Source organism: Pteropus alecto, unplaced genomic scaffold (genome assembly GCF_000325575.1).
Source record: "Pteropus alecto unplaced genomic scaffold, ASM32557v1 scaffold53, whole genome shotgun sequence".
NCBI classification, from domain to species: Eukaryota; Metazoa; Chordata; class Mammalia; order Chiroptera; family Pteropodidae; genus Pteropus; species Pteropus alecto.
In genome coordinates, this window is record NW_006434366.1 from 1,358,583 (window position 1) to 1,379,093 (window position 20,511).

The 20,511-nt window shown below is 58.7% G+C and overlaps 5 protein-coding genes across 14 annotated transcripts; 1 reads left to right on the forward strand and 4 right to left on the reverse strand.

Moving 5' to 3' along the window:
• The first annotated feature begins 400 nt into the window (after positions 1–400).
• LSMEM2 (leucine rich single-pass membrane protein 2) lies at positions 401–1,565 on the forward strand. Its single transcript, XM_025044827.1, has 3 exons — positions 401–566; positions 653–838; positions 1,030–1,565. The coding sequence occupies exons 1-3, from the start codon at positions 470–472 to the stop codon at positions 1,161–1,163; spliced, it is 417 nt and encodes a 138-aa protein (XP_024900595.1). The 5' UTR covers positions 401–469; the 3' UTR covers positions 1,164–1,565.
• A 123-nt stretch (positions 1,566–1,688) lies between these two features.
• Positions 1,689–6,820, reverse strand: IFRD2 (interferon related developmental regulator 2). Of its 3 annotated transcripts, XM_006909127.3 has the most exons (12): positions 6,502–6,817; positions 4,487–4,606; positions 4,316–4,400; positions 4,084–4,208; positions 3,845–4,002; positions 3,632–3,682; positions 3,369–3,547; positions 3,176–3,281; positions 2,727–2,864; positions 2,511–2,639; positions 2,336–2,431; positions 1,689–2,216 (listed from the first exon to the last, which is right to left on the reverse strand). In XM_006909127.3, exons 1-12 carry the CDS (start codon positions 6,557–6,559, stop codon positions 2,136–2,138), a joined length of 1,326 nt encoding a protein of 441 aa, XP_006909189.1. In that variant the 5' UTR covers positions 6,560–6,817; the 3' UTR covers positions 1,689–2,135. The 3 variants fall into 3 exon arrangements, with proteins under 3 accessions (XP_006909189.1, XP_024900589.1, XP_024900590.1); XM_025044821.1 differs by having other exon boundaries at positions 1,692–2,431; positions 6,502–6,820; XM_025044822.1 differs by lacking the exons at positions 4,316–4,400; positions 6,502–6,817 and having other exon boundaries at positions 1,692–2,431.
• Positions 6,821–7,121: 301 nt separating this feature from the next.
• HYAL3 (hyaluronoglucosaminidase 3) lies at positions 7,122–12,999 on the reverse strand. 3 transcript variants are annotated; one of them, XM_006909129.3, is made up of 4 exons: positions 12,851–12,999; positions 8,374–9,284; positions 7,913–8,002; positions 7,122–7,793 (listed from the first exon to the last, which is right to left on the reverse strand). In XM_006909129.3, exons 2-4 carry the CDS (start codon positions 9,265–9,267, stop codon positions 7,521–7,523), a joined length of 1,257 nt encoding a protein of 418 aa, XP_006909191.2. In that variant the 5' UTR covers positions 9,268–9,284; positions 12,851–12,999; the 3' UTR covers positions 7,122–7,520. The 3 variants fall into 3 exon arrangements, with proteins under 3 accessions (XP_006909191.2, XP_024900593.1, XP_024900594.1); XM_025044825.1 differs by having other exon boundaries at positions 12,454–12,855; XM_025044826.1 differs by lacking the exon at positions 7,913–8,002 and having other exon boundaries at positions 12,454–12,855.
• On the reverse strand, positions 10,017–13,460 carry NAA80 (N(alpha)-acetyltransferase 80, NatH catalytic subunit). 3 transcript variants are annotated; one of them, XM_015587221.2, is made up of 2 exons: positions 12,851–13,460; positions 10,017–11,185 (listed from the first exon to the last, which is right to left on the reverse strand). In XM_015587221.2, exons 1-2 carry the CDS (start codon positions 13,078–13,080, stop codon positions 10,234–10,236), a joined length of 1,182 nt encoding a protein of 393 aa, XP_015442707.1. In that variant the 5' UTR covers positions 13,081–13,460; the 3' UTR covers positions 10,017–10,233. The 3 variants fall into 3 exon arrangements, with proteins under 3 accessions (XP_015442707.1, XP_015442710.1, XP_015442708.1); XM_015587224.2 differs by having other exon boundaries at positions 10,017–11,135; positions 12,851–12,927; XM_015587222.2 differs by lacking the exon at positions 12,851–13,460 and adding an exon at positions 12,295–12,454 and having other exon boundaries at positions 10,017–11,064.
• Positions 13,461–13,599: 139 nt separating this feature from the next.
• Positions 13,600–16,949, reverse strand: HYAL1 (hyaluronoglucosaminidase 1). 4 transcript variants are annotated; one of them, XM_006909131.3, is made up of 4 exons: positions 16,373–16,943; positions 15,107–16,030; positions 14,662–14,751; positions 13,600–14,485 (listed from the first exon to the last, which is right to left on the reverse strand). In XM_006909131.3, the coding sequence occupies exons 2-4, from the start codon at positions 16,004–16,006 to the stop codon at positions 14,168–14,170; spliced, it is 1,308 nt and encodes a 435-aa protein (XP_006909193.1). In that variant the 5' UTR covers positions 16,007–16,030; positions 16,373–16,943; the 3' UTR covers positions 13,600–14,167. The 4 variants fall into 4 exon arrangements, with proteins under 4 accessions (XP_006909193.1, XP_024900591.1, XP_015442642.1 ...); XM_015587156.2 differs by having other exon boundaries at positions 13,605–14,485; positions 15,107–16,020; positions 16,373–16,942; XM_025044824.1 differs by having other exon boundaries at positions 13,605–14,485; positions 15,107–15,365; positions 16,373–16,938.
• Between the last annotated feature and the right edge of the window lie 3,562 nt (positions 16,950–20,511).

Sequence of the window (20,511 nt, forward strand, 5' to 3'; positions counted from 1 at the left end):
GAAAGGCACCGTCAGCAAGCGTGGCGCTGCTTCTGCTGGGGACCAGAACACGAGGCTCTGGGGCTGGCCTGATGGCTAATTCCCAGGGAAAACCGATAGCAGAAGAGGCAGGAATGAACTTCAAGCACTGCGAGTTATTCCTCCAAGGCTGATAAATTCTCTAGAAATCAGCAGACAGAGGAATACCTGAAAGTCTCTGAGGTGCTTGGAAGGAAACAAACGTGAACAAGTCAAGGGCACCTCCCGCTATTGTGGGTGTAATGGGCCTATAGGGTTCCAGGGTCATCCTGGTTCCAAAATCAAGGTTCGTTCCTGAGTTGGTTTTAGGGGCTTAGGAGCCCCATGCCCTTTAGTCCTGTCCCCATCTCCTCTGAGCCCCCGCTGCCTCTAGAAGCCACCTAGGAGAAGAGAGGGGGTGACCCGCTGCCTCAATCAGCCACATGCTGCTCCAGCAGACACCACGGCACCGATGCTGAGCCCGAGGAACAGGGCATCGCTGGCCCCCAACCACGTGCAGGAGGTGCACCTGCACCACGTGGAGTCCATCAGTGACCTACACAGTGGAGGTAAGCCAGGTAGGGGAACAAGACACAGCTACTGGGAGAGGAAAGAAAGTACACCCACTGCCCTCGATGGCCCATTCACCCTGCAGGCTCACTGCGCCCCTCCCTGGCCGAGGAGGCACAGCCATGGGACGAGCTGCTGGGCATCCTGCCACCATCACTGTGTGCCCAGTGCGGCTGCAGCCCCATGCACAGCCGAGGGGGCTTCCTGCTGCTACTCACACTGCTGGTGTTCACCTGCCTGGTGCTTGCCGTCCTGGCCGTCTACCTGAGCGGTATGGAGGCACAAGGGCATGGAAGGGGGACCAGGAGGCTCTTCTGTGTGGTTGGAGGAAGCAGTTGCAGAGGCTGAGGCAGTGAAGGGTGGGGTAGGGGTTCTCGGCACCCTCGGGCACTGGGCTGGGTGGGTGTAGTTGTGGGGGTGGCACGGGTCTGATAATCCTCCATCCTGCCTGCCTGTCCGCAGTGCTGCAGAGTGAATCCCTACGCACGCTGGCGCACACACTGCGCACACAGGAGGAGATGCTTCTCAAACTCCGGCTGGCCAGCCTCAGCCAGCTGCGCAGGCTCAACTCCAGTGAGGCCCGAGCACCCAGCTGAGATGTCACTTGGACCTGGGGTCTGGGGGGTGTGTGTAGGGGGATAAAGTGGCCATTGGCAGGCTTCTCCTCTCCCACTGCTGTACCACTCTCCTTCCTCAGTAAACATTCTGTAAGAGTCTGATCTGGCCCCACAGCTACCTGCCTCTCCTGGCTTGTTCGGGCCAAGCCTAGCCAAGGCTTCTGGTGCCAAGACCCTGCTCTGGGTGGCCTAAGGTCAGAGGAAGCAATACAGCCTCCTGGTTCCTGCTGTGGCCTATCAGCACTTTCTAGCCTCCCCCAGATAGCAGGTTCAGAAGTCTAGAAATAGCTGCCCCTACCCCAGTCACCCAAACTCTGCCAGGCCTCCTGGTGGGGGTCCACCTTCAGCTCTCAAGACAGGCTGAGCTCTGAGTAGGAGGAAGAGGGCCATTTGAACAGAGACTCTCGGAGGGCAAAGATGAGATGGAGGAGAGACCCAGCTGCGCCCAAGCCTGGGGTAGTGGAGGGGGAGGGCGGGCCGGCAGAAACACCCGGGAGCCAGGGCCACAGAAGGCTGAGCATTCAGTTTAATTATCTCTTATAATCTTTAAAAATCACATAAATCCATTCCAGGCAGCCTGACCTTCCCACCTGTTGTGGTGGCATCTGTCCAGATGCCAACCGCCCCCCCAAGGAAGTGGTTCATCCCAGGGGAACAGGTCTGAGAAAGGAGATAAAGGGACAGCCCTCCTACTGCCTGCCCCACAGCCCTGGGACAGGCGCACATCCGCCTTGGCCTGAGACGGCAGGAAGAGGCCACAGGGCTGAGTGCAGGGGCAAAGGGCCAGGATCCCAAGTGACCCGGCCTCCAGCCACCCACCCCTATGTCTGCTTTTGGTTTTGTCATTAAGAAAATAAAGCGACAATTTCTGGCAAGGACCAGTTGTTGCACTGTCTTCTGTTAAAAATACGGGCAATGGTGTGGACAGTCTCCACCTCAGCTGGTCCTGGCTCACAGGATGTCCGCCCGCTTGTCTCGCATGCGGCTGCGTGCCTTGGTCCGCGCTTTGAAGGCAGAAGCATTGTACAGGTGCTGAAGTGGGGGCAAAGAGTGATGATCTGGTGAGCTGGGGAGGGGGAGGCCCAGGGCTTCTCCTCTAGCCCCTGCAGAGCTCCAGGAGGTGGGGATGGAGGGTGCCCAAGGGTGCGAACCTTCTCAAAACGCGAGATCTTGCAGGCCTTCAGGGCAGCGGCATCTAGCACTAGCACAGGGCCCAGGCCAAAGATGTCACGAAGCAGCTCATTGTTCTGGGGGCAGAGACAGCGGTGAGCTCAGGCCAGTTCCAGGCAGACAAGCTGGGTGGCCCCTCCCTGCTGGCCTCCCCACCTGGAGGTGGTGGTGCATGCCCGACCCCAGCGCGTCCTTGAAGGCGGCGTAGACCCGGCGCCGAGCCCAGCTGTCCACGTAGAGCACTTCGAGGCCGAAGCGGACTGTTTCTTCCTCACACTCACTGCCCTGCAGGGTAGAGGGGCCGGCAGGACTGGGCTTGGCACTGTGCCTGGGAATGCACTCCTGCCAGGACACACACATTCTCACACGCACCTCGACAAAGTGCAGCACGGCACGGAAAGTAGAACGCTGGCGCCGGCGGTCAGCTTTGGCGCGGTACTTGTTGCTGTCGGTGGCCAGAGTGCGCAGGGCACTGCAGAGGGCGTCCATGTCCTCGTAAACAAAGTCCTCCTGCAGTGGGAGCGACGAAGGATGTGTGAGCAGAAGCCTGAGCTCGGTTGGCTTTCAACATGGGGTTCTCCAAACCCTTCCTTTCACTGAGGAAGTCTTTTTCTTCTCTGCCCGGCCCCCCTGAATCCCTTCTTGGCCCCTGCCTAGGCTGGACACCCCTGCTCAGAGAACCCCTACACGGCCCCTAGCACGCGAGTCTGTGTTGGGGCTACTTCCGCTCTCCAGTGACCTAAGGGTCTTGCTTTCTGTGGTATCCCCTTCGTCCAGCCTGGGATAGGCAGGTGGTGTCAGCGGGCACCCCCCCCTCACACCTCAAGGTCCCGGGCAAGCTCAAAGAGCAGTGCGATGGTCTCGCCGGCAGCGATCCGCAGGTTCACACTTTCGCTGGACAAGAGCTGGGGCAGCCGGGGCAGCTGCCTGGGGAGGGGGCAAACAGAGCTATGTCTGTGGGTTGGGGGCCTCTTCGCCTTTCCCCTCCCAGACCCAGGAGGCAGTCATCCCTACCTGTCAAGGATGTGGCTGATGTGGGCGCTGGGGCAGATGGTGAGTAGCAATGCCCAGGCCTGCAGGGCAGCACACAACAGGCCGTGCAGGCTCGTAGGAGCCACAGGAGCTGTGGAGCCACCCACACCACAAGCCCGGCTGAAAACACCTTCCAAGCAGGAGAGGCAAGAGACCAGGTCCTAGGGGCACAGGGAGGCAGGACAGTGGCTCAGGACAGAGCTAGGGCCTAGGTGCTCTACTACCTGTGCCCAAAGGCCACTTACCTGGACATCGGCAGCAGCTACATAACAGCCCAAGCCCAGAGCAGAAGCACACTGTTGGGAAGAGGGAAAGCCAGGTCATGGTCAGAGAGTGAGCCTGGGTTCCTAGCCACGAGGGCTCACCCTCAGAGTAGGGGAGGCTGGAGGCAGGTGGAGCCCCCCTCTCTGTTTAGGGGCTGAGTGACAGAAGGGTGTCACAGAGCATGGAACACTCACGTGGAGCCGGGCAGCAGGGCTCGCTGTGCTGTCACTGAGCACGGAGACCAGGAGGGGCTGCAGGCTGTGGAACAGCTCCTCACCCTTGGGTCCAGGGCCCAGCTGCACACAGAGCAGACCTAGCATGGCGGCGGCCAGGGCCTGTTCCTCGCCCTTCCCTGCAGGGATGCTTTTTAGTCAGCCATGCACAAAGGTCAGCACCTGGCCAGTTCAGGTCACCCACGTGCCCTGGGTCCAACCTTTCTTGAGGCACTTTTCCAAGGCATCGGCCAGTGTGAGGTGGCGCTCCATCAAGAAGTCCGGCAGTAGGCGTGAAGCCAGGGCCAGGCGCAAGCTCTCAAGGGCGCCTTGCCGTGTCTTGGTGCTAGGAGATAAAATAGAGGGGTTCTGTGAGCCAGCGCGACCTGGATCACACTTGGCATGGGTGAAGCAGGGACATGGGCGTAGGGATTGGCTGGCAGTCAGGGGTACCTCTTGTCTGTGAGGCAGTCCACATACTCCTTCAATTTCTCCTCAAGGTCCTCCTGCTGGCCCTGCTCATCCACGGCATCCCCCCCTGCAAGGCCAGCTGGTCAGCCCTGCCTCTTGCCCTTGCCCATGGAGCCCCCACCGAGTCCCTGCCAAACTCCCACCCACTCTCACCAAGGCTGTCCTCTGCCGCGGTGCTAAGAAGGCTGGGGCAGTCACTGGTGGTGCTGCGGGCCTCACTGGCTGCCTCATCCTCGCTGGAACCTGAGTCAACTTGGGTACTGCTCCGGGTACCTGAAGAGGGTGGAATGGGGAACGTGGCCTGCCTCCATTGATGAGTGATGGCTGGGGCTACCTCACCCAGCCTCATGAACCCACAAGAGACAATGCTGTCCATCTCTAGATGAGAAAAGGCTGAGGTGGGAGCCACAGGGGCTGCTGCAGGAAACACTGAGCCAGGATGTAGGAGAAAGGGAACGAGGTCTACCTGCCGGGCACTAGGCCCAGCCCAGGAAAATCTGGCAGGCACAGTAAACAGAGCCTCCCTGAGACCAGAGCCTGCTTTAAGGAGGAGACTGCAAACCAGGTGGAGGCAGAAGGGGCTGCATAGGTACCACCTGGGCCTGTGGCCCAGCCCGGAGTGGGCGCACATCCAGGAAGATCTTGGGGGAGCTCAGCTACCAGCCCAGATTATGCCCCAAAATGGCCAAGGCAAGAGTCAGGGACTTAGATTACAAGGTCAGTCAGACTCAGGGTTCAAATCCCAGCTCCACATCTTAACAGGGACATAACCAGGTCAGGAACTTAGCCTTCAAAGACTCAGTTTCTCTGCAAAACAGAGATGCCAAAGCACCTCTTTCGAGTGGAGCAAATGAAGACAATGACTTTAACAACTGACTAGTTATGGCTCTTCTGTGGACCAACAAGCTTACCAGGTCACCCATCGGCCTTGGGAGCAGAAACCCAGCTGCTAGTGGATATGGGAGGGTGCCCCTGCCTTCAAGCATACTATCTTCTGAGCTTCCCTTGGTCCATCCAAGGCTTTCAGCCCCGGGTGGATGGACACAAGAGCTCCTCCTGTCCCTAGGAAGGGCAGGAAGTGGACTGCCCCTGAAAATAGGTGAACACAGGGGAATGTCAGGCTCAGCAGAACTGAGCAGTCCTGTGTGTGGGTTCTGCTCAGGACCAGGGGCTGGCTTTGGCCAGGGCAGCTGCTGAAGCAGAGACCCAGATGGGTTCTGGTCACCAAGCTGGCCCTACTTCTCAGGAACTATAAACTCCATATGCCTGCGGGACAAAGTCCAACACTCACTCAGGTCTCTGCTCACCACTCTACCAACTGGAGCACCCAGGTTCCTTCATTATCTCCACTGTGTCATGGTCCCTCCAGATACCATGCCTTTGCACAACTTGTCCCCTCCCACTGTGCTCTTCTCTTGACCTTCTCAGGACTCACTCAGAAGTCCCAACCTTGAGGCTTCCTTGGTTCCTAAGTCTACGGCAGGCGCCACTCAGTGAACTAGTCCCTTAACACCAGTCCTTACGGAATGTCACTACCCTCTTAGGTGTCCTCCACCCAAGCCCCATTAGGGTGGTGGCAAGGTCTGAGCTGTGCCTAGCAAGGCACCCACCCCATCACTGCCCAGTAAACATGTGTTTGCTGCATGCACCAGGACAGGCTCCTGGTGGACGCTGATAAGCAGATGGGGACCACCTGGGGCTCCAAGGCACTCATCTACCCTCTAGGGCCAGGTCGGCCAAGGTCAGAATCCTGCAGCTTCCCTATCGCCCCCTCCCTCAGTTCTCCCCCCCAGGCCTCCCAACAACTTCCAGTCCAGTCTTGGAAAAGATCAGGAATTGGGGAAATTGCTCTGTCCTGCGGGTTTCTCCACCACAGCAGGTAACTGGGGCGGAGGAGCAACAGGTAAACCGAGTCCGGGAGATGCGTACCAGGTTAGGGTCTGGAGCACAGACTCCTTCCTGACCAGCAAGCAGCGCGCTCAACTTGCGCGCACACGTGGCAGCCGTCTCCCGGAGCACGTGCGAACAGCTGGGAAGTTGCAGGAGACCGTGCCACGCTGATCCCGGCACAGATTTCCGCCCAGGACCCTCGGGGACACCGACAAGGCCCCACGCAGGGCCCCATGCGGGGCCCATCGCTCATCAGTTGTCCCGTGCTCCCCACTTACCCCCTCCGCGGCGCTGGCCACCCTTGCGGGGTGCGCTGCCCTTACGAGCACGCGGCATTGCGGGTATCGGGCACGAGGGGGCGTGGGGTCAGGGACCCGGCGGGCGGGGGCTCCAGACCAGCGAGACGCCGGCCGGTGCGTTGAGATGAGACTTGAGCAGAAGACGGGAGCCACACGCCGCGCGTGCCACCATCTTCACGAGGCGCCCCGCCCTGCCAAACCGGTGGAAGCGCCCCGCCCTGCTAGACGGGTCGCCGGGAAGGCGAGTTCCTGGTCATTCGGTTCAGACCCACAGCCCCGCGGCCAAAACTACTAGTCCCTAGGGGCTGCGCGCGCAGATTGCCGCCTTTCGGGTGGGCGCAGAGCACCTCGGGAATTGTAGTCTACTCCCACAACCCTCAGGCCCACGACACTAGGTGAACTATATACCCACAATGCTCTGCGTCCTCCCTCACCCCCACCACGGGTACGCCTCCACAGTCGTTAACTAGGAAGCTGCCCCCCTGGAGCCGCCCACCACGCAATGACCCGCATCTAGGGGCACTTGCAGCAGGCGGGACGCTCGCGATGGGATGAACTTAGGGCTTGCTGCAACAGAGGGAACAGCCAAACCTCAGGCAGTGAAAGAAAAAATGACTTTATGATGAAAGAAAGCAAAGTACAGACAACAGCTTACATACCTTAGCCAAGATAATGGGGCCTACATGCCCTTGGAGTGGTAAGTCTCCTGTGACCACTTCATGGACCCAGTGATGTGTAGGAATTGAACCCTGGGCTGGTGACCCTAACCATCCGGAACCTTCTCTCTCCCTGGGGCTGCTTCTTTTTAGGAGGGATCAGGTGATCTCACAGGGCCCTGGTTTTAAAACGGTGTAAACGTTTTTTTTCTGGTCTCTTTCATGGGAGGTGGGGTGTGTGTATGAGAGGATTGGCTAGGCTAAATAGAACAAGAGACAGAATCCTCCAGGACTGGTAAATGGCAGCAGGGACAAGAGGGTTGGGGCAGGTGACTCCTGGCTTTATGCTGCTTCAGGCCCAGGCTCAGGCCTGGGCTCCTGGCAGTTGGGGCCAGCCCAGCCCGAGTAACAGCGGCAGCTGAAGGACTCCCAAGTTCCAGGGCTGCCATCTGGCTGCAGGTGCAGAAAGGCTTCCAGCTGTCCTGGGTCTTGCCGGGCACAGCGCCCATGGCCATGGCACCACTGATGACTGCAGGCTATGGCCGCCCTGGTCACGTTGATCACATAAGAACCCAGGGTATCCACCAGGTAGTCATGAAGACGCCAGCACTTCTCCTGAGAAGGGAGGGAGGTATCAATACTCCTGCTCGGTGGCTCTGACATGGTCTCTTCCCGACCCTGGGACCCCAACACAGGCTGAGTGCCAGGCTGGAGGCGGGGCAGGCAATGATCACCTCAGAACTGGAGATGCTCAGATCCCCCCAGAGCACCACGCCGGCTGCCCCCAGCGCTGCGCTCACACCAATGGTATGCATAAGGTCATCCTGGAAGCAGAGAGCTGTTAAGCCAGGGCTCCGCTGGCCAGATCCATCTGATCCACCTTCCAGAAACCTGGCTCACTGCCATGATCTGGTTCCACATCTAGAGTAGGGCCCCTTGGTACTGAACCTCTGAGTGGCTTCTCAGGCCCTCTGTTCAGACAATGTCTTCACTCAGATCAGGGCTCCAAGGCTGGGCCTTGCCTTCTTCCTCAAGATCTTCTGGGGCAGAGCCACAGCTCATCAGATGCTCCAGGACAGAACCGTGCCCCTCCACCCCCACCCCACCAACTAGATCAAGGCCTCCCCCTCAAATCCCCCTCAGACCTTCCTAGGACAGGGTCATGCCTCCTCGCTAGACATCAACCTCCACTCACCTGGGACAGGAACCTCCCAGAGCACTGGTGTGTGAGGCGGACATAGGCCAGGACAGGCAGGGAATGTGGGTGCCCAGCGAGGGCCACACGAAATGCCTCCTCCAGACGGTACCTGACAAATGTCTGGTGGTAAACAGGAGGCAGCCTGGGTGGGAGGTAGATGCTGGGGAAGAGGGCGCTGGAGGCAGCCCAGAGCCAATGCAGTTGGGTGTTGCGGGTGACGGTGGCTGCGTGGCAGTGGCCCGTGTAATTAGAAGCCATACCATGCCAGCCGTTGCCACAGGCTGGGAAGTGGTAGAAACCCCAGAGCCCACGGGGCTGCAGTGCTTGGCCCAGCCGCAGCGTGCCTTCCATCAGTGCACGGGCTGCCTTTTCAAAGCCAGTACGGGCCTGGTGGAGCTGCTCCTGGGGGTTCAGGTCGGGGAATGCCTGCTGTGCCCAAGCCCATGAGGCTGCCTGATAGGCTCGGCGGCGGCCCCAGTTCCCAGCCCAGAGTGGATACCATTCCTCCCAGTCCAGCACTGCCAGGCCAGCGAAGCCAGGTCCCAGAATGCGGTGGATCTGGGAGGCAGCCCGTGCCAGGTGGCGGTCAAGGAGCACAGCCTGGGGGATGCCCCCATTGTGAGCTGTGCCCATGGGCCCAAGGTAGGGATAGAGGCCAAGCTGGTTCTTGTAGAAGATGGTGATGTTCTGACCATGGAAACGGTGGCCGCGGTTGGCTATGATGCCCAGGGTCTCCAGTGGCAAATGCACACCAAAGCGGGCCCTACAGTGTGCTGAGGGTACGTTCCACAGCACCGAGAAGGGGCGTTCGGGGCCCTGAAGCAGGGGCTGGCCACACCCCAGGCACAGGGCCACCCCTAGCACCAGGGCCGGGCCTAGCTGCATGGTCATGCCTCGGGAATGGAAACCTGCAGGAGAAAAGGGCTGTGAGCTTAAAGTCCATGGCCATACCTCCCACACAGCAGGGAAAGCTGGGAAAACTTCCTCAGCTCCCAAGAAGAGTGGGGGTAGGAAAAGCACAGTCCTCAAGGGGTCCCATACGCCTCAGAGCAGCGACACCCCAAGCAGGCCTGGGCAGCTACCTTCTCAAGTTTTCCATCTCTGTCATGGCACTACTGTACCCTCTGACACCTTCTCTATCCACAAGTCCCCTTATTTCCTCTGCCCATCTTGTTTCCTGCCCCAATGACACTCAGCCCCCACCTTGCCTGGCTTAATTCCTACTCAGCACTCAAGTCTCTGCTGTGGAATCACCTCCCGTGGGAGGTTTTCTGGAGCTCCAGGTAGAGGGTGCTTAGGCTCCCACTGTCCCAGCATAGACCCTGCCACTGTATCTGTCTCCCTGTCACCTTGGGTCAAGAGCCTATCTAGTAAGATCCTATCTATCTAGTTTCCCGTTGTCCGTGCCCAGCCCAGGGCCTAACATATAGTAGGTGCTTAGTGAATGGTGATGAGTGAGTGCATGCGGAAGGGACAGACACCCTGTTCCCTGAACATGGCAGAGTGGGTGTGGCAAAGGGCAGGTGTCCTTCCATCCATGGCCTCAGGGCCAAGGTGGATCTGGAGGCTCCTGGAGGGACAGGGGACCTAAGATGAGGCTGAGAGGTAAGAGTGGGGGTCAACAAATAAACTGTCATAGCTACACCCAACAAAAGCCTTTATTCGGCCACACTGACAGCTCTGAGCCAGAGCCAGGAGCCATCTCCTGGCCTTATTGGCACTTAGGAAACATGCTCAGGCTAAAGCTGTCCCCAGAGGTCAGGGGTTAGGGGCTGAGGTATGGCCAGTGTGCTGAGGCTAGGACTGTCCTGGGTAGTTCATTGACCCAGAAAGACAGTGCCTTGCCCTTAGTGGCTCTCAGATGTCCTTTTCCATCCAGAATATGGGGCATCCTCTCAGGTCACAGTATTGTGTCTCCAGCAGGTTTTGTGGAAGGGGCCTTGCTGGAAGTAGTGATGAGGAGGTCAAGGGCTCAGGCAGGGGAGGGGGTGGTGGCAAGGATGGCCCTTTGGGGGCTCTTGGAGCAGCTTGAGCAGTCGGGCTGAGGACATTGCAGGGTGGTCGGGGGGGAAAGGCCCTGGGGAAGGCACTGAGCAAGGTGGTGGGCAGCCGACGGCTGGTGAAGACCAGGCCCTGCACAGGCTCACCCAGCCGGTAGCCCAGGTGGGCATAGAAGTTTAACTGGTCATGGGTGGTGAGATGCAGCCGGCGGAAGCCCCGGGCCTGGGCAAAGACCTCAAGGCCCTCCATGAGGCAGCGGCCAAAGCCACGGCCCCTTAGAGCCCGGGCCACCACCACTGTCTCTACTAGCAGGCTCTGGGGCTGGTCCAGCACCCGTGACAGGCGGGCATGGCCCACCACGATGGGGGCTGCCCCGGGTGTGGGGTTGGAACTCAGCAGCATCAGGCAGAGGGGGAAGTTGTCTGAAGACTGGCCCAAGGAGTGCAGGCGGGAGGCCCGGCTGCGGGGCCACTGCTCATTGATGAGGTCGGCACAGGCATCCAGGAGCTCAGGTCGGCAGTGCACAGGCTCCAGGGTCAGCTCAGTTGAGCCAGGTCTGAGGGTCATCTCTGGATGGCATGCAGAACCCGGGGTCAGTTCAGATAGCCTGGGGCTCAGGATCAGCTCTGGCTGGTGTGCAGGATCCAGGGTCAGCTTGGCCAGGTTGGATCTCAGGATTGGCTCTGGCTGGCATGCAGGATCCAGAGTCAGCTCAGCTGGGCTGGTACTCAGGATCAGCTCCATCCAGTGTGCAGGGTCTAGGGTAGGGGTCAGCTTGGCTGGGCCAGGGCTCAGAGTCAGCTCCTGCCTACATGCAAGATCCAGGCTTGGCTAAGTCAGGCTGGGAGCCAAGGCTATCTCTTGCTGGGCTGCAGGTGGCTCAGTGCCAAGCTGGGGGTTAAGGCCATGGTCTCCAGGACCTGGCATCTCCTCAGACCACAAGGGTACTCCTCCTATGGACACCAGCCATGCTGGGCTGTTCTAGGAGGGAGGATAGGCCTGGAGCAGGAAGGGGCTGACAGAGTACTAGGGGAGCCATGCATCCTAGAACAGGGGAGTAGTGGGCTGCACCTTGTTCCCATACTCACCTAATAGCACAGGTAAGCTGGAGGAGACCCATCTCTTTTCTATACCTAGGGGAGCTGACTCAGGTGGACAGCAGAGGGGATGGGTTTAGAGTGTCATGCCCCACACTGGACAGAGGCTGAGGGCTAAAGGCTGGGGCAGAACCTAGGAGTCCTGGCCCTAGCCTGGTCTGGCTACAACTTTGTCCTCCCCAGGACAGTTGATCTAGCCCTATAGCACTGCAGCTCGCTGGCTAGTGGACAGAACATGCAAACCAGACACCATGACCCCTGCTTAAACCCATCCAAGGCTCCTTTTGGGGGGAACACAACTATCACCAGGACCCCCCTTGCCTATATTCCAGGTCACCCTTTTTGACCACCTGGGCCACGCCCACCATTTAACAGATCCTGGGACACCACTCACCCACCCATTGGGCTGTTTTCCCCTCCCTGGATTGCCTTCTCTGCCTGGGGCACAGGGCCCATGATCCCCTCCCCAACACTGCCAGGGCACTTTGACTGAGCATGGACCCAACTGTACCCTCAGATGGGGCCCCTGTAGCACTAACAAGGGGCCTGGCTCACAGTCACACAGCAGCGGTAGCTCCTGCAAGCCTGGTTCTGCACTGGCCTGAGTTTCGTAGCAACCCTAGATAAGGACCACAGCTTCCTTCCTCCATTCACAGGGGTTCCAACGGCCACCAGCTTAGGGGTCCAGATCTTCTGCACCCAAACCCCATTGTTTGCCCATCCTACCTCAGGCCCTGCTGGCAGAAGGATCTATGTTGGGGGATTTCTGGCGGTGGGGGTGAGGGCTGGGGGAGGTGCTGGGCCCCACCATTCTACTCACCTGCTTATCAGAGGGTGTGTCGTGGCTCCCCTTCCCCACCTCCCCAGGAAGGTCCCTTGAGTTGAGGCCAATTCCACACTGATCAGTAACAGGTGGGCCTCTCGCCTCACACCACATTCCACGCCGAGGGCTCTAAGGCCCTCACCTGCAATCAGTTACCTCCGCAGCTGCGACACCCTTTCACCAGGAGGAAGGAAGCCCCAGGATCTGCCTCTAGGCCTGGAACCTCAATCTTCCCCCCCGGTTTAACCCCTTCAGTACCGACCCAACCCACTGTGGGCGGGGCCCCTGGGTCCTCAGAGAGAGGAGGCACTGTCCCTCCGGTGCCTCGGTTTTCCCCTCCCTCTTAGTGGGTGGCAAACCGTGCTGCTGTGGGGGTGAGGGGCTTCGGGAGCTTGACTCTGGGTGGGTGTGGCTCGGCATGCTCTGGGAGGGAACCACAGACACAGGGAGGGCGTGCGGGGCGACACAGGCACTTGACTGCACGCGCGGAGAAGACATGCGCGGGGTATAAAGAGGACGGACACGCAGCGCACGGGGTGAGGGCGGTACTGACATGTTGAAGCCGGGATCCAGGATGCTCGGCGTCCTGGCTCCGCACAGATCGGGAACTCGCTGTCTCTGGCTCGGACTCCTCCGTCCGCCCGCGCTGGCCCCTAGCGGTGCGGCGGACGCACTGCGGTCGTCGCAAGCCGCGGCGCACCACTTGGTCCAGAGTCTCCCGGGGCGGCCAGGCCCCCCCCCCAGGCCCCCGGGGGACCCTCTTAGGCCCCGCGCCCGGCCCATGCGTCATAACACTGACGGGACGCAGACTTGGTCTGTACCCTGGCTCCGCCTCTTCCCCGCCCGAGCGCGCTGAACCCGGCCCTGCTCCCTGCGCGTCGCCACTCGGACCCAACGCTGGCTCCATCTCCTGTTGGCTCCGCCCCTCCAGGCCCCGCCCCATGGAGGCCCAGTCTCTCGCTCCGTGCGTCACCGCTTAGGTCCCGCCTCGATTTGGCTCTGCGGAGGCGGTGCTGGCGCCCGGTGCTCCCCAAGCCTAAGCTGGGCGGGCAGGCCCCTCCTCCAGTTGGCTCCGCTCCCGCCTCACCCCCGGACTCAAGTCTCGCCCCTGCTCCGCTTTGTCTCAGCTCCCGGCCTTCTGCCCACGTCCAGCGTGGAAATGGCCAGGTGGAACTTCCTCTTGAAATGTGGGCCCCGCCCTGGGAAGCAGCCGCCCTCGGACTGACGTCAGATCTGAGAGACGAGACTACTGTGCCCTCTGGATCCTGGCGCCTGCACATTTTAGGCGCTCAATAAACAGCATTTGATGCAAGAATCATCATTTGCTTTATTTTCGGGGCTGGTGCCTCTGAACGGATTCAAGTTGCGTGCAGGGCTGTTTACCATCAACACATAGTAAGAGTCAAAGGGCTCTACCTCTATAGCCAAAGAGCATGGGTTCGAATCTCAGCTTCCCTATTTTCTCGCTGTGCAACCTTGGGCAGAGGGCTTTCTCTCCCATTGTGCCTCAGTTTCCTCATAGCGTCTTGTTAGGAATGAATGAGTTAGCCTACTTAAAATGCTTAGCACAGGACTTGGAGAAGAGTAGGCGCTCCGTGAATGTCAGTTTTTGTGATTGCTGCAGTTTAAAGACTGGCTCAGTGTCTCTGGAAGAGATTTTTTGACTGCTGGTGGGTGCCTGAGTCTCGAACTCCTTATGGAACTATCCCGGTCTGTAAGCATGTGTGCATGCGCAGGTATATGCTCATGACAGTGGCTGAGTGTACTGCTGACTGTGACCACGACTCATGTAACTGCCTGTATTCGAAAAAGCCTTGGCCGGGCCCAGAGTGCATTAAGTGGTACTCTGTGTGTCCCGGTGTGTGGCCGATCACCAGGTGCCCTGCTGCTCACACCATGCTCCCCTCCAGCCAGGGTAGCAGTGACATTTGAACTCTACAGCCATCCGCACCCGATCCTCAAGTGAGAGGGCACCTCGCAGGGTCAGGGGCCCACCACCAGGTGTGGACTCGATGGAGAAACTGGCGGGGTTGAGGGTGAAGAGGGCGTCAGAGTGGCTGAGGCGCCGGGCACAGCGGCCATGGCCGGAGCACAGGGCTTGACTGCACAGACGAGCCCCACTGGTCACGTTCAGGATGAAGGGCCCCAGCGTGGTGTCCACATACTCCTTGATGGCCTGGCATGATTCCTGGGTAGGAGAGGGAGTGTCGGGGACACCACGGCCATGCATGGGCCTACCTAGGGCATTGAAGCCCTCGCCTGCTGGCCAGCCAGGACTTCGGGAGTGGGAAGGGTGGACCAAGGTCTCCCCAGTCAGCGGGGCAGCACCTTCCGCCCCCGCGCCCACCCTGGGCCTGAGCTTACCTTGGTTTTGGTGTTCTCCCAGCTCACCCAGAGCACCACTCCTGCTGCCCCCTGGGCTGCACTCTCCCCCAGGCTGTGCTCCAGGTCATCCTGGGGAAAGGGACGGCACAGCTCTGTGGAGCCCCTCTCCCGCTCCACAGCAGATTACTGTAACACCGGATGAGGTAAATAACTCATAACCCCCACTTGGGGCTGCTCTGGCCCTGGTGGCCAATGGCCAGCCTGTGCCCTCCCTAGCCTGTGAGGGCCATGCAGGTGGGGACTGCATCCCGCTAATGAATGTTGAACCACCTGTGCCTAGCACAGAGCTTGGCACACGACAGGTGTTCAAAGAACAAGAGAATGAATGGATGAAAATGCCCAAAGCCTGTATGGCCTCAGCTGCTGGGCCTAATGCCTGACGAGGTAAGGTACAGGGTGGGCAGGGTCACAGAACGAGACTTACCAGGGACAGAAAACGGCTTGTCATGTCATAGAAGATTTGGACGTAGGGTAACACCGGCAGACTGGGGTCCCCAGCATCTACAGCCACACGGAATGCCTCACCCACACGGTGCCGCACATACATCTGTGCCTTCCCCGTGCCCTCCAGCGCTGAGGGCATGTAGATGCTAGGGTAGAGGGCACGGCTCTGGCCCCACAGCCACCCCAGCTGGTCGTTCTGGGCACGGATACCTGGTGGGCACTCTCCTGTGTAGCTAGGGCTTAGAAAGTCATAATTATAGCAGTCAGGGAAGCCATAGAAGCCCCAGAGGCCACGAGGTCGCAGTGCCTGTCCCAGCTTGAGGGTGGCTACCATCCAGTCCTGTGCAGCCCTCTGGAACTGTTCCTGGGCTGCTGTTTCCACCCAAGGAGCTGGCCAGTCAGGGTGCTGCCCCTCTACCAGTTCCCGTGAGCGCTGCCGATAAATATCCTTGGTGTCCCAGTTGAAGGCCCAGCGTGGGCGCCATGCCTCCCAGTCAATGACTGCCAGCCCTGAGAAGTCGGACACAGGCATGGCAGCCAGGACGTCCTGGAATGTGTGGGCCAGGTGGGCATCCAAGCTGGCATTCTGGGGCAGGCCGCCAAACACAGGCTCCCCAGCAGATGTATAGTAGGGGTAGGTGCCCAGCTGGGAGCTGTAGAAAATGATCATGTTAGGGCCAAGGAAGGTCTGCCCGGGGTTGGCCACCACATCAAAGACACTGACATCCACGTCCACGCCGTGCCTCTCCAGGCACCACTGGGTGTTTGCATTCCAGACGGTGGTGAAGGGCTGGTCGGGTACCACAGGGCCTCCGGAGCCTTGGGTCATGCCGAGCAAAGTCAGGAAGAGGGCGCAGACAGGAAGCAGGTGGGCTGCCATGGCACAGGGTAGGTCTAGGGAAACCTAGCCACGGGAGGCAGAGCTGAGAGCAGGCCTTGAACTCTCTGACGCCTGCTCAGGGCAAGCAGTCCAAACCCCTGGCTCATTAATCCACCCCTGGTCTGGTTTCAGGTAAACACCAACCCGCAGGGCTCAGGGAGGTCAAAGGGCAAAGAAAAAGCATAGAAAGGAACAAAGTCCCTGGAGGGCATGTCCAAGTTTCCTCTAGGGCCCAGCCTTTGCCGTCTCCCACAGGCCTTGCCCTGGCCTAGGCTCACCCACCCTACTTCCCCAAGGGCCACAGAAGCCATGACATCTGTTCTAAGAAGACTGGCAGGAAGCCAGGCCCTTGGCCCCCAGGCTTACCTGACTAATGGGGGTGCCTTTTCTGTCTCTTCTTCCGGGAATCCCAGCCAGTCGTTGGAGGGGGAATGCTCAGTGATCAAGGACTGGCTGGCCCAGCTCGCCTGTATATCCACCCACCAGTCTGTCCGCTGTTCCTGCAAACCTCAGGGCTGAAGGGCCTCATTCTCCAAACTTCCTGACCCCAGGGTGAGCGCCTAGACAAGAATCAGCAAGATTCTTTGTTCCTTAACTGTGTTCCAGCTGCACCAGACTCTTGGAGGAAGCGGCTGCTGACAACTCTGAGCTTTTGTAGGGGGTCACCCCACCCAGTATGGGGGCGGGCCTCGGAGGGCCAGGGCCAGGCAGCAGAGCCACCTCAGCATCCCTAGCAAAGTGCTCTTGGTCGGGGTGGGGCCTGGGCAGGAAATGGCCCCTCCTCCCACACTGTCAGCATTAGGGCAGGGCTTTGTGGCTTTATTTGGACTGAGGTGGGGGTGGCTTTATTTGGACTGAGGCAGTGCAGGGGGGTTGTCTGGGTGGCCGCCCAGCTGGGCAGGCCTGTTTGTGGTACTGGAGTCTGGGTGCCTCGGAAGAATACCCAGGGAGTGAATTTGCCCTGCATAGCTGCATCATGACATCTGGGAGCCCTGGACAAATTCACCCAGGGAGTGAATTTGCCCTGCATAGCTGCATCATGACATCTGGGAGCCCTGGACACTTTTGCCTTTGTGAGTCCCTTCCTCAAAAAATATTTAAAAATATATTTTACAACAATGTTGGTATAAAGAAATACAATCCAGAATGACTTCATTATATATTATTTATATTTTTTCTTCTATTAAAAAAATAAAAATCAAATCATGTTTGTGGGTCCCTAGAAGTATTGTGGCTCTTAGGCCCTGTGCCCGGTAGATAAGTCATCCCTGCTTTAGGGAACCTGTGTCTGAAAGGCACTGTGCTCATGAAGTCAGGCCTGTGTTGTCACCCTCTGTACACTTGCTGGGTCAGCGATTATTATATCTCTGTGAAGGTGTAGTTAGTGGCCATCTGAGCCTCCATGCAAACTCCAGCAGAGTGTGAGACTCAGCTGTCTTGTGACTGTGAGACCACGTTGGTAAGACCACGGGTCTGTGCAGGGTGTATCAGTGACTGCATGCTTGTTCATTCCTTGGTGACTTCACTTGCGTGCTGATTCAGAAGCTAGTGATTGAGACCTGTTAGGTGCCCAGGCCCAAGCTTGCCTGCCAGGGTGGGGTGAAGGGAGCATCATGGCCCTGGCCCAGGTGAAAATGCTGCCAGGGTCTACAGCCCAGTCTGAGCCTGAGCCAGTGACCCTCCAGCATGGTGGTCTCCAGCATAGTGGTCACCAGCAGTGGCATGGATGGCTGCCATCTGGGTTTGGTCCTTCAGGCTGACTAGGATGGAGAAGCTGGCAGGGATGGAGAGGAGGATCCAGCGTGCTGGGGGCTGTGGGCACACCAGCCATGACCTAGCCACAGAGGTGGAGGCTGCTGAGCCTGTTCCAGAAGCAGGGTCCCAGAGTGATGACCATTAGGTTCAGAGAGCCTGGCAAACTCCCAAGGGCTCCATGCTACCTCCTGGTGCCCCCGGAAACCTAGTGCGGCAACTGGCACAATCCAGCCAACCAGCTGGCCAGCAAGCATTCTCTAGCTGGCTTCAGTCCAAGAGAGACGATCTAATGGTGAAACAGCAGGAAGCAGCTGGGGTGCCCGAAGCCCTCCCCCACCCCAGGGCCCCACCTATAGGCCAGCTTCTGCCAGGTTATTCTGGTCTGATTGGTTCAAGTGGCATATGTCTGGGGTCTGAGGAACAGACCGAAGAAATAAAATGGAACCACTATAGACAAACTGCTAAATTATTAAAATCAAGTAGGTTGAGGCCCAAGGAAAGATTTTGTTCTTGTTTCAAGTAGCCTGGGGACTTAAGCTTTTTAACTGTCCAGTCCTACATCGACACCTGGACATACCTCAGAGTTCCGGCCAATCCTCTGATTAGCCCCTGAAGGACTCACATACCCAGACCGCGGGATGTGACGAGACCTCCTGGTGTCCACCTTTAGGCCGCACATCTGATAACCTTCTTGGACAACCCAGAGGCTGAGGATGAAGAACTGATTCCTCTCAGGAATGTACTTTTTATGCTCCATTGACAGGTCAGTCCAGCTTCACGGTCCAGCTCTGCCTGCTTTCTGGTTGTACAGACCTCAGGCCCCTGAGCCACCTCACTCCCTGATCCCCTCACCCAGTTTACCCACCGGACAGCTCTGGCTGTCTCAAGTTGCGCTTTCTCCAAGGCTGTCTTCCAGGTCCCTTCAGGAAGTGATAAGAGGTAGTCACAGGATTGGAAGGATCACAGCTGGCTGGGTGCAGGTCACAGCTTTGTACATAGGGGGTTATGGGTATGTAAGGGTCATAGCTAAATGGGAAAGGTCCCAGCCATGTCGGTGAGGCCACTGGTATGCCTTCATCACCTGTGTGTTGGGAGGTTACAGATGTGGGTTTGGTAGCTCACAGATGTGCTATGTGTGGGTCACAGCCGCCCTCCTTATTTTGGCTCCATTGTCTCATGGTCTTACTGGCCAACATCTGAATCTTCTTTCCAGCAGGCTGTCTCCCCACCACCGCCACAAACACTTGGGAAACCTTCCACCTGGGGACCCTCCTCAACGTGAATTGATGTTGCCCTCCCGGGGCAACCACCCGGCCCTTCGCCCTTCTTTGCCATCACCAGCTAGGCGGATGAGGAATTGTTTTACAACCTGAATGGACATCGATCTGGAGGGACTTGCTTCTGCAGGCTCTGCTCCCCTAACCGCGCCATCCCCGCACCTGCGTGCCTCTCTGGGGAGCACCCTCCACTGTCATCTTCACATGTAGGGTGCATCTCCTTCTACACTGTGTCCACAGGGACAGGGGTCTTTGTTGGTGTGGTTCACGGACGCATCCCCAGCAGCGAGCCCAGCGCTGGCAGGTGTGTGTTCCATGCGTTCACTGAACAGGCAGGACAGTCACTACCCTCTGGTGGTTAGGTCTCGTGCTGCTCCGGGGCTGTCCCTCCCTCTTCGGCCTGCAGCAGACCCCCAGCCTCAGCCCAGACTCCTACTGAGTCCTAGCTGAGTTTGGCTTCCTCCAGCCTTTGTGCCTGCTTGCTCCTAGCATCGAGCCACCTCCTTACCTCTCAAAACTCATAGAAAGCACTTTCGCCAAGATACCTCTCCAGAGTCCTTGTGGCTGGCTGCCCTCCTCAACACTCAGCTGTTTCTTGAGCCTGTCTCCCCCAGAGCCAGTGTGTCCTGAGGGCAGGGCTGAGTCATCACTGGACAGGGACGCCCAGGTGTGAGTGTGATGGTTAAGAGGCAGGGCAGAGACCCACCCAGGGTAACTCCCTTCAGGTGCAGGGGCGTGAAGCAGGGCAGAGCTAGTCTGACTGCTCTGGCTGCCACTTCTCTCCCCTGGGGTAGCCAGGGACAAATCATATTCTACGTATAGGAGACTTCTTAAGGCTGACCTCTTAAAACGTCTGCTCCCAGGCTCATGATGCTTTCCTTTTGCCCCATCATGTATCTGCAGTGGGATGGGGACTGGACCCTAGAATTCACACCCCAATCCCCTGCTTGCCTCTTCCGACCATACCCAGTAGAGGGCTGTGAGTCAGGGGGGAGAGGTGGCTGGAGTCCACCACCCTTGGGAGTAGGGAGTGGAGGAGACGCCCTTGCCTGTGGAAACAGCAGGGAGGGGTGGTCTGGCGACTTGCCTAGCCAGGAAAGATCAAACATCCTCTTCTTCCCTTCTCCTTGGGTGGGCAAGGTGAGGTGGCTGGCACTGGCCCAGCTGGGGCTCCATGGGCCAGTAGGAGAAGCACAGTGAGTCCCACCCCTCACAGACGGTTAGGCCGCACTACATTCCAATCAATATGGAGAAAGTAAGGCCCTTGGCGTTGGGGTGGCACGTGAGACCCTCCAGTCCTAGTGGCCCCTGCCCCATCAGGACAGCTGCAGAGTGGGCAGCTCCAGGCTCCCAAATCCCAGTGGACACATTTACAGATGAGAAGTCCCCAGCAAAGAGCATCGCAGGGACAGAGCTGGGCTCAAACCTCATGGAGGGCACTGAAATCTCTCGCACGTGCCCTGGCCCAGGTGC